Source organism: Prosopis cineraria, unplaced genomic scaffold (genome assembly GCF_029017545.1).
Source record: "Prosopis cineraria cultivar Desert tree isolate PC_DT_omini unplaced genomic scaffold, ASM2901754v1 PC10, whole genome shotgun sequence".
In the NCBI taxonomy this organism is placed as follows: domain Eukaryota; kingdom Viridiplantae; phylum Streptophyta; class Magnoliopsida; order Fabales; family Fabaceae; genus Prosopis; species Prosopis cineraria.
In genome coordinates, this window is record NW_026555341.1 from 23,797,795 (window position 1) to 23,809,668 (window position 11,874).

Consider the following 11,874-nt stretch of genomic DNA (forward strand, 5'->3'; position numbering starts at 1 on the left):
TTTTGGATAAACTGTACTCATCATTTTTAAAAATATGAAAAGAATAGTCATCATTATATTATATAAAAAAATAATTTACTTATGAGTAAAATACTATTTTTTTGGAATCATTTTCTTTAACTCTTTGTATTGTTTAGCCCCTATATATAAGGGTTATTTACTCTAAATTATTCTTAATTTTTAATCAAGTCTAGCATGGACGATAACTAAATAATTATCCAAGGGTATTGTTCTATTTATTATATTTATCTAGCAGCAAAGTTGAGAATTCATTCATGCCCTAATTTTATTTTTAAAGTTATTTTTAATTTAATTTACTTTAAAATTAATTACCTTATTTTATAAAAAATATAAAATACATTTTTGTTAGATAATCAAACAATGTAAATGACTTAAAACTTTTTTAAAAAATAAATGGGTCTTAACATATAAAAATCAATATTAAAATATATTTTAAATATTATTTTGAGTTATTTTATTGATTAAAATTGACAAAAATATGAAGATATAAATATTTTTAATTTTTAAAAAAGATAACTATAGTCATGCACTCAAATATGTAGTATTTTATTATAAAATGACACAATAATTAAAGAATTAATTAATATTCATTATATTTTATATATTTTTTAAGAAATATTATTTCTTATTCAAGTATTCGGGCTAAGCCCAAAAATATTTTTTAAAAATATTATTTTCTTTAGGCTTGGCTTTAAATTTTTCGGGTGGGTTTAGGCTAGTTTATCAGACTTAGCCCAAATTATTGGCTCTATCTAGAACATGTAATTAAACACTTCTAGCCTTTAATATACACATGCATTAACATTAAACAACATTTTTCAAAGTTCCAAAACATTCAGCAAGTCCAAAAGACAAACTAGAATTTTGGCCAACATATGCACACCCAAAATAAAACATGCAAGCTCTTATCTTGAAGCTTTCTATCATGATCATCAACATGCAAGACCATAATCAAGCAAAACTTAAGCATTTCATCTATTATATACCCCTTAAGCTTTCATCCAATGAGAGAAGAAGATGATCAATTCATTAAAACTCACTTGCAATGCTAGAATCTAAGAAAATGGAAGAAAACATAAAGAAAGTCATTATTACCTTTGATCCTTAGCCTTCATCTTCTAGGTTCTCTTCTTCTACCTCTTCTACTCTCTCTAAGGCCTCAGAACACTCTTTTATTCTATCTCTAAGAGTTGCTGAATGAAAATCACAAGTGAAAGGGAAGAAATGGGGTTGTCATCCATTTAAAGAATTTGGCTTCCTTAGTAAAGCCTCTCCAATGGCTTACTTGTAATTATGGCTTCCACAGTGTCCTATTTCTCAACCATTCTCTCACTTGTATTTTCTTTCATTCAAAATTATAATTCTGAACCATCTACCCTCATCAAGTGATAAGTGGCATGTTGTATGTGGAAGGGTGTGGTCCTACTTTGATTTCTTAACACTTTCTTTAGTCATGGCTTGATAATTTATTTTTTTTTCTTCCTGACGAATTGTATTTTTTTGATATATGATTGGGCACATTATAACACTTACCTCGAGTGTTATCTAAAAATTATACAATTTAAATAAACTAAGTGTAGTTAAGGAATTAATCTTAAAACTAACTTAGGAAACAAATCATTTAAATCACTACACAAATACACCATCGCAAAAAAAAAAAAAACATTTAAAACCTTTAGAAAAAAATTATAGGTTCTACCTATAGCACATGGAAGCAAGCTAAGTGAAAGTAGGGTAAAAAAATGCTGCCATGATAATATTAAATTACTGTCATGATAACCCTCCAGGCCAACTTTCGGGAGGCACCATTCTACTGTTCGACCTCTAATTGAAGTGATTTTAAAACTCACATATTAATTTTAATGATTAGTAGTAGTTAACTAAATTTCAAAAATATCTAATCGTCGAATTAAAATTTGAACATGTTACAAGTTTGTCATTTTTACTATCATGACAGCACATTCAGACTAACTTTCAGAGTGCATCATTTTGTTATCTGACCTCCGATTGGAGTGATTTTAGAGCTCACATGTTACATTCAAAGGGTACTAGACGTTACCAAATCTAAAAAAGATTCAATAGTCAAATCAAAATTCGTGTGCATCCCAACCTTATTAATGGTTGTTGTCATGACAACATCTCTGGACCAACTTTCAGAGCATGTCGTTTCTTCGTTCGATGTCCTATCAAGGTGATTCTAAATCTCACACTAAGATTATAAAATTTTTTACTTGTGACTAAAATTTTAAGAAAATTCAACAGCCAGATTGAAATTTGAACACCTAAATGTAAAAGTGCAGCTTTATAATGAAAACCATTTTTAAAATTGTTTAAATCTCATTCTTATGGTCACAAACCTGTGGGAAACTTTGGACATGTCAAATATGATTAGGAGTATCTGATAGAACATTTAAAGGATGGAAAAACCTCTTATATCAACATTTGACTACCTGAGTACTTTTTTTCAAAATGGATCCTAAATTGCCAAAATTTACAAATCACACAAGAGTGGCCAAAAACCATTCCAAACAACATATACACATATGAATACATATGCTAAACATTATTACTTAGCTCAGAGATCTCCATAGGCCTCATGCACCCACTCTCTCTATTCAAGGTGTATGTTTACCTATAACACACCATTCACAATGCAACTACTTTGTATTTTCTTATAGAATCACAAATATACCAAAATAAATATTTGCTTGTAGTGAAAACTTGGTCTACCAAATAAATTTATCAAAACCACACACTATAACCAAGTTTTGTAGCCAAAGTCTACAAGCAAACAAAAATTCATACAAAGCCATACAATCCACACATATTCACACACACACACACATATACAATCACATCCTATTGGCACTCTAATCTTAAATATATTACAATAGATTTGCTCAAAAGAAAGGGGTTGTAATTCTTTACAATCCACAAACAACCCCTAGCTCTGCTCTCTTCCTCGTCCACCACTCGTTCCTTTGCCTAGACATGAAAATATTGAAAAAAAAAGGTGAGACAACCACAGCCTCAGTAACAAAGAAATTTACATTTATTATTATAAAGTAAGCCATAGTTGAATAAATGAATAATAGATTAAACATAACATATAATTTAATCATTTAAAATGCATGAATGCATGACATAGGCCAATATGACCTTTCCTGATTGACAGAATACCCCCTGGCATTCTTTAGCTCGTAGGTAAACCTTATACCTACTTGTACCTCCACAGGCACAAAACATAATCTAAAACATGATCAAATCCACCTAACTACTTGTGCTCCTTCAATGTGAATCTTAAGCAGCTAAAGTTAACTCCTTCCCAGTGCCAGCTCGACTTACTCTCCATGTGAGGGCTACCTTAGCCTAAGCACTAAACCTTACATTTCATATGTCGAATTCCCTCCCCCACTGAGAGGTGTCAAACACTCAATCTACTAACTACTTTAGTACACTGAGCCCACAATATGAAAGGTAACACTGAGTACTGGTAGTATGTCATAGAATATCACAAGTTCACACCTACCCATTAGTGAACTCCCATCGACATCATGCCTTTCACTATTATCTACCTTCTTTTAGTATTGACCACTTCAACACTCTAAAGTAATATAATAAATATCACTCCTCCCTTAAGAAGTTTCTTAGCCTATGGTACCCAACCCAGTTACACTACTTTAAGTACAACTTCTATTCTCTATAATTACAATGCATGCAAACAACCTTATTTTTATAAAAACATTATCATTAAACAAATATAAAACATATATGCACTATTATTCAAGTAGCACCCCATAAGTCTTTATAAAATACAATTAATTGCATGTAATCACTTAAAACACGTAATTCATGATAGTTAGTAATATTTATTCAAAAATAGCTAAACAAAGCAATAAGAAATATAAATTCTCCTATTACTTCAACCCTTTTATACCAAAAGTATTTACCCTTGTACAAAATGAAACTTGGCTTTTCCCTTAATTTTTGAACAAATTCCACCAACAATTACTACAATATATAAGCGATCCACATCACTTATCATGGCAAATAGCATAAAAGAAGACTATAACTCATGCCACATAACTTGGGTCAATGAGCTATAATCCATTTCAATAGTCCATATATTAAACTAACCATTCATGTAATATCACTTAATCACTAAAACTATGTATTAGCCATTATTAAGCCAATTTTCAAACCATATAATTTTTAATCAACCAAAAACCTTCACTTGGCATTACTAACTTTTACAATTAGTCATTATAATGAAAACCAAAGCTTACTTTAAATCTTATTGGATTCAAATAGCACAATTATAACCAAATAAATAGGCTCAAACTATTAAAGAGTGAGATCCAATCTCTTAGGGTTTGATTTTTGCCCTAAAACTTCCTTTTTCATCCAACTACCTACTCAAAATATTGGAGCACTATATAGAAACTCAAAACAACCTTCCAAGGATCCAAAGAAACCAAAGATTATAAGAACAAAGCCTTTGGGATTAAAATTTAAAATTCACCCCTTCCAAAAACTCAAGAAAACTAAGAGGAAAGAAAGAGGATTGAAGTATGGAGCTTACCTACTGTGTAATTGAGCTCGCAAGAGCCACAAAGCCTCTCAAATCCGAGCCCTAGCTCCCTCTCTTCCTTTTCTCTCCTCCTCCTCTTCTCTCTTGGTCTTGTGTGTTTTTTTGCTTCTTTGCTCTAAGTTTCTGCGTTCTTTTCCCCTTTAAAAACTGAACAAAACAATTTGGAAAAAATTACAAGGGCTCAACATTTTTTATTATAGCATAAAAGCCCTGGGCAACTTTAGTAATTTTTTTCATAATTAAAAATAAAATAAAACTCAACTTTTTCTAAGTAAAATTCAAACTCTGGCCCTTTATCAAATTATTCTTAATTTTAATTTAATTATAGATATTTTATTTTAAAATAAATTTGAGTCTTAAAATTTTTAGGATGTTACACACATACTTTCATAGAATATTATTCGGATACTTTTCCTAGATATACTACTTAGTTGGACTACTCTTCATATATAAGCTAGACTTGCCTTCATGAGCGCCAATACTTCTCGTAAAGCATGCAATTACCTATAGCTTTTCCTATGACATGAAATACCCCTATCAGGCATCCTAATGTTGTACTCTAATGTTAGAAATGTAGGATGTTACAGGTAGTCATTCACTATGAAGTTTAGTCCATCATAAACTCCTTAGTCAAGTTATTTTTTTGGATTAATGCTACCCTTGAAGGTAGGGTACTTCACCTTTTGGTCAGATAAGTTAACATCAAGTTTTGAGCTCTTTTTGCTTTTAAGAGGAGGGGGATTCTCATCCTCATCATGGAAAATGATGGAATTTGGCTTAAAAGCACAAGATCTAATACCTAAAACTGTTAATTTTGCTTAAAATTTCCACAAAATGATTGAAAATCATAGAATTTGGCCTAAAAACATAAGATTTTTTTTTCCACAGATTTCCTGGACAAAACAGAGCAAAAGCAGAGGTAAAATCAAATGGAAAAAAAATTAAACACACCAAACAATCAATCAAAAATCAATTTAATTCAACTCCCTAGCAATGATGGCAAAATTTGATAAGCCTAAGTCATATTAGCCTCAAATTAACTAAGCAAACACCTTAATGTATATAGGGAGTAACCTAGGTCAAGTCTTCTAGCGAGTTGGATTTGAGATTGATTAAGAATGAATATCAAATATGTTATAAATGATGAAAGAAATTGGTTTGATTAATTTTCTAAAAATGCAATTAAGACTCTAGCTAATATTTATGCAATTTTAGTTTTGAGAGAAAGTGAGTAATCAAATGAAAGTATGTTTGCGACAATGAATGGAATTAGTTTGCTAAACATCATTCTCATTGGCCAAAGTTTGTTCAGGAGCTATCTCAAACGTAGCAAACATAGTCACACACAATCCTAACAATTAGTGATTATGTAGTGAGCTACGCTTGCATCATTAAGCATCCAATGTGTTATTATCCATTCAATTAGCAAATAACAGCCCCTAAATAGTGCCTCACCAAGGTTCAATTCCAAATTAAACCTACTTAAGTCTTGCCAAAGCCTCGCAATGTAACCACACAATAGCGAGAACCTTGGACCTTCAACAATTCAACACAACCAAGCATTTAATCAGTGAACTATAAAATTTGGCAGCAAATTTCCAGAAATCAAATGACAATATAACAAGTATTCTCATACAAAATATCATAGACATTTAATAAAAAACCTTATGTGCAATATCACAACTTCACAAATCCAACTAGAAATAGAGAAATTGCAAGAAGAAATTAAGAGGAAACTAAAATGTAAAAGCTTAGCCAATGTGCAGCTCCCTTGAACTCAAGCTTCTTCCATCCTTCTCCTAAGAATCAAGAGCCTGTTAGCCACACAAATCCATCTCCAAAACACCATCAAATAGCTTCAAAAGCTTATCCACGGCAGCCACTAAGAAGAGGAAAATCGCACAAGCTAAAGGAGAAAGAATGGATGAACAAATGTGGAGGTTTGTCATGGACGGAATGGATAGATGGATATGTTCCGTTTGGATTCTAAAATAGGAGAAGAAATTTGACAGAAAATGGAGGAAGAAGGATGAAGTTTAGGTCCAGAAATGTGGAAGAAAATGAAAAGAATCGAAGGGGAATCGCGTGCGTAAGTGAGAAGCTTTGTGCTGATTGTGAATTGTAGAAGCATAGAACGGTTAGCACGTGACTTTTTTTTTTTTTTTTTTTTGAAGAGAAGAGAGAATGTTGGAATCAATTGAATTAGGAAGTCAATTTTCTGAATGTTTGTGAGGGGAATAGAATGAGTTTTGGAACTCTGAATGAATCTGGAAATGGAGTGAACGTGCTCGTCTCTTTTGTTTATTTATTTTGTGCATTAATTCCAGACTGGAAAATCAAGATGGTGATGATTCAAAAGCTAATGGAATGGAAAATAAAATGCAAGTGAAAAAAATGCGTAGGAATGGAAATTGGTAGGGAATTGGCTAGTAACTGTGAAAGGATGAAATAGAAGTTCAATGGAGTAAACCAGGGCTAAGGAAAATACTAGAATTAAATGGAGGAGAAAAAAAAAATTAAAAAAACGTCTTCTCTTTTCCATGTGGCCCTACAAATAAAAATAATAAAATCAATAAGAAATGTGTTTTAAGAATTAAAAATAATATATAATAAAATCTAGAAAAATATGCAATAAATCTCAAAAATTCTCTAAAAACATTCCTTTTCCCTTTAACCACAAATATTATCCATATATTTTAAATTATATCAAAACAAGTGCTCAAAAGCTATAATAAGGGAAGTAAAGGTATGTAAAATATATGAATTATCATGAATACTTATACCAAACTTGTGAGCAATATAAAATTAGTTTGACTTTGCTGATTGAAGAAATTACTTATAGAAAGTTGTGATTGAATAAATAAGTTTATATGCTGCAAATTTATTCAGGTTAACCAGTTTTAACTAATTTTATTACCGTGCGTGAGGTAGGTATTAATGTTTTGTATTAAAATTAATGAAAGAATGTACATTATTGTATCATATTTTTTTTTCATAGTAACATATTTCTTATAATCTATAGGTTCACATTAGGGCTGCACACAGGACTGACCCGACAGGACTTCAACCTAACCCAAAGTCTGGTCCTTTTTATGAGAAGGACTAAATCAAGCAACTTGTGGCTTAGTTTGATCCTAGTATAACTTGAAGCTGAATAGTACTAGACTGGCCCAGTAGGACTAGGAGACTGATCTCGGTCTTATCTAGCATCTCACTTTCTTTTCCTTTTTCATCCATGAGAGGTAGCAATTTATTTCAACATAATAAACTCAATTAACATAATAAAATTACTTATAGTCATATAAAATTTATCACAACAATAACAATTATAAATTAACAACAATCTTTAACAACAACAAAAAATATTTCAGTTATAACACAAATTATTCAAATTAAAAAACCTTCAACAACATTAAACAACCTTCAAAATGTTTAAAGTCCATTACACCAAGTTAACAATAAATTTTACCAATAAAAGGAGAAGACTGATATTAGTCAATGCTAGATTTTTGCTCAATATTCATGATTTCACAAGTATAAAACACACAAAATACTAATTATTATTATAAATTAACTTATTGTAATAATAATTAATAAATTAATTATAATTATACTAAATAAATTTATAGGACCGGACCAAGTGGTCTAGATGCTTGGTCTTTTGTCCAGTCCAACTCAAAGAAAAAGTCTAGTCTTTTTGGTCTTGAAAGACTAATTTTTACTTAGACTGGAGAAGATTGAGTTTGTCTCGAGTTAGACCCGAGTGTACTGGACTAAAGAACTTTTGCGCAGCCATAGTTTACATATCCTGTTATTCAAATTTTAAGGGCGTTTTATGTAATTTGACATATAAAAGTACGCCTTGTTAGCGGTGGGGCAGTGGCGTAGTGGCGTGGTATGGCCTAATATTGTTGGTTTCCACTTTCCAATATAGTTGCAGAAAGCTAAGTGGATGTGACAAAGCGAAGTCACTAAGAGCGACTATATATATTAATGTCTTGTCACATTATTTATGTCGTTTTCATGTCATCTCCCAACAAAGTGAGGTTCTTTTACTTTACCAATCAACCCTCCACAATATATTCTAGATTCTTATATAAATGGAAACACACTCAGACCACAGATCAGATATATTGATTTGATGCCCCTGGATATTCTAGTTTTAGTTCTTTCAAATTCATCATCAGAAGCCATTAAGGAGACTAGCTAGCTTCATTCTACTGCAAGCACCTGCATAAGTTTCTTTAAGTTTCAGAGACATAATACTTACACAGATATTTGAATTGACAAGAACCTTGAAGGGAATATGATATTGAAATTCTGTTTTATGCTGTGGTTAATTAACTGCCAGATAACATGCCAATTGTTCTTTTCACCTATCAATAGCTATAAAGTGTTTCCTCTTGCACAAGATTTCTCTTTATAAGAAACGACACAAACCCTCTAATTAAAATCACTGGGAAGATATAGTATAGTGGAAACCTGTCATAGGAAGCGTACAAGGATGATTGAATCATATTTTTCCATGTTCAAGAGTTGTTACACATATATTTCATGATCTTTGTAAAATTTCTTCAGTATTGAACGCAACAATCTTGCATTAGATTACTAAAATAGTTCTTTAGAAGCTTTAAGCAGAACTAGGCTTCTGTAGATGATTCACTATTTGTCTCACAGACTTGTAGGTACCCACCACAGCAATGAATGGTCCTATCAGTAGAATCCCCATAATGATCATCAACTCAAACCCAAATCTTTGAGTAGCTTTATTAATCTTTAGGTAGCACAAGGAAGGTAGCAATAATGAGCCAGTGACACCCAAGAAAGCACCAATAAAGGCCATTAGGTATCCAAAAAAGGGAAAGAATAGTGCAACAAGTACAGTGCTTATCAAAATACTTGTTCTAACAATTATACTAATAGGCCTACTCTTCTGGTAGAAAGGCAATTTGCTCTCAATTGCATTGGCAATTGGGGTAATTATAATTGTATAATTAGTGAAGGGATTAATTAATATAGTGTATATTGCTACTTTAGTGCTTACTTCTCTTGTTGGAAGATTTAAGGTCACTTGAGACTTCAAATATTCTCCAAATATAATGTAGCCTGTGAAGGCCATCAGTCCATAGGTTATGGTATTTAAGATAAACCAGACAAGAAGAACCTAAAAGTGAACAACATGAATGCTTCAATTCTACCTACGAGTAAAAATAAAAATGAGAGTGAATCTAGTTAAAATTTTCAATTTTCTGACATGAATTTTGTAATAGTTCTAATATAAATTCATATTATCATGTTCTACAATATAAGTGTTTCTTATTGTTATGTCACCATCACATATTGTCATGTTTTGTACATGCTATGCTTGTATTTAAGAAGCTAATATCAAATGTCTAAAGCACTGAATCAAAGTCTAGTCTTATCAATTATATGTTACCACTAGACAATTTTTCCGTTTCTGGTCTACTTTTGCAACTACAGCTACAACATGTTTGTTACCTTGGGAAACTGTCTTGTATCTTTCATGGAACTGCGTAGGGTTGGAAACACAGCGTGTCCAAAATAGCAAAATGTAAAGAAACTGACAGAAGCAGTCAATCCTTCCAATTTCAGAATTTTTCCTCTTTCATGAAAGTCCGCACCATCAAAAGCTCCCACCCACATAACACAACCAACCAGAATAACTGAAGCCAGAACACCACCAACAGAAACATAGGCCAAAACTCCTAAGCTTCTGAGCCATGTGGTTGGTAATATCACCAGGGCTGTGAGAAGCAGAAAGCCTTGTTTCCCTGCAATTCTAAGGCCACATACTTTAAAGCTCATGTTTGGGAATAACTTCTCCATGTTGTCACCTTCTAGTATCAGAAACTCTGTGGCCACTAGATACAGCTTTAAGTACATGAAAATGGATACTATGGCTCTGCCTTTGTATCCAAAAGCCTCCTCTCCTATGTCAGGGTAGGATTTGATGAGGGGACGCACATCCATACACCTGTGTAGAAGCATCCCTGTGTACCAACAGAGGATGGCAACAAGAAATAGCAGAACTAAACTCAACCACCCTCCTTGAGAAACTGCATAGGGCATTGAAAGTATCCCAATACCTAAAATGTAAAAATTTCACCACCGTTAGAATCCCAAGAACTACACTTTTTGAACACATTGCCATTAAACACACATGATTTATATGTTAGTAAATGGGTCAAGCGTGTGCGTGAGTCATTTGGAATAGCCGAAAGAACATCTTTTAGATGACTTAAGTGAGTTGTAATCCAAATTTTACAAAGTAACTAGTGTTATAAAATAGGTTCTGTCAATTCTGAACTTTGATGTCTGCATATTTCCTCATTAAGGAAGAACTTTTAAATGCACAAAGACATACTTTCTAACTGAAGAACCAGCCATGGCAGAAAGAGAGAGAGAGAGAGAGAGAGAGAGAGAGAAAGACAGTACATGAAGATATTGTGGGCTAAAAGGTGACTGGATTTGAATCAGAACTTTGGAAAAGGTGATCTCTTCCAACAAGTAGTGGAATAATTCAAAGACTTTTTGGTTGGTGATGAGGTTCTACTTATGCTTTCATAGAATATTTATTTCTGCATATATGTTTGCTGATCATCAGCATTGGAGAAGTATCATGTTATGCTCTACGAAAACAAAATCGTTTTAATGATTTTTTCCTGAAAAAGAAGAGAGAAAAACATCGGGGGTTGGGAGGGGGGGGGGGAGAGACCTGACAAGGAATTGAGTCCACAAGTCTTGAAAAAGGTTGTTCCTCTTCTAGGGATCTCTGAATGTTGATCTCCAAGTTGGTTTTCCATCTCCATGTTATGTGTTTTCAGGCAAAAACCAGCCCCCTCTTACCCTTATTATATATATCTTTGTGTCCTAATAATGCAAGTTTTATTGGCAAAGAAGAAGTTATTCAAACTAGTTTTTTTTTTTTTGGTAGAATTATTCGAACTAGTCAAGAGTCTGTCATACGCACCAATCTAAAAAGTAATCATCAATGGTTTTCGGCTTGGCCGTCGATCGGGCCCTCGAGGTAGCACGAGGAATGCTATCCAGTCCTCTGACGCCTCTTCGGGAGGCAATGGATGGAGAACCTTCTCAAAGCCATCGCTTTCCGCAGCGGCGGTAAGCAACACAAGAACCACCCCCGAATCAAAACCGAGGCGCAACGCTTCGAAGGGACGAGGCATGGGGACGATTGTGTGTTCGGCAGTTCGATACTCGGGCACGGAGCCAGCCAACACGGA

The 11,874-nt window shown here is 32.9% G+C and overlaps 1 protein-coding gene across 6 annotated transcripts; it reads right to left on the reverse strand.

The window, feature by feature from the left end:
- Positions 1 to 2,683: 2,683 nt before the first annotated feature.
- Positions 2,684 to 11,484, reverse strand: LOC129321688 (amino acid transporter AVT1I-like). Of its 6 annotated transcripts, XR_008596078.1 has the most exons (4): positions 11,349 to 11,484; positions 10,112 to 10,719; positions 4,604 to 4,759; positions 2,873 to 3,006 (listed from the first exon to the last, which is right to left on the reverse strand). XR_008596078.1 is itself a non-coding variant. In XM_054967558.1 (3 exons), exons 1-3 carry the CDS (start codon positions 11,440 to 11,442, stop codon positions 2,881 to 2,883), a joined length of 828 nt encoding a protein of 275 aa, XP_054823533.1. In that variant the 5' UTR covers positions 11,443 to 11,484; the 3' UTR covers positions 2,684 to 2,880. The 6 variants fall into 6 exon arrangements, 5 of the variants coding, with proteins under 5 accessions (XP_054823533.1, XP_054823531.1, XP_054823535.1 ...); XM_054967558.1 differs by lacking the exon at positions 4,604 to 4,759 and having other exon boundaries at positions 2,684 to 3,006; XM_054967556.1 differs by lacking the exons at positions 2,873 to 3,006; positions 4,604 to 4,759 and adding an exon at positions 4,766 to 7,160.
- Positions 11,485 to 11,874: the final 390 nt, after the last annotated feature.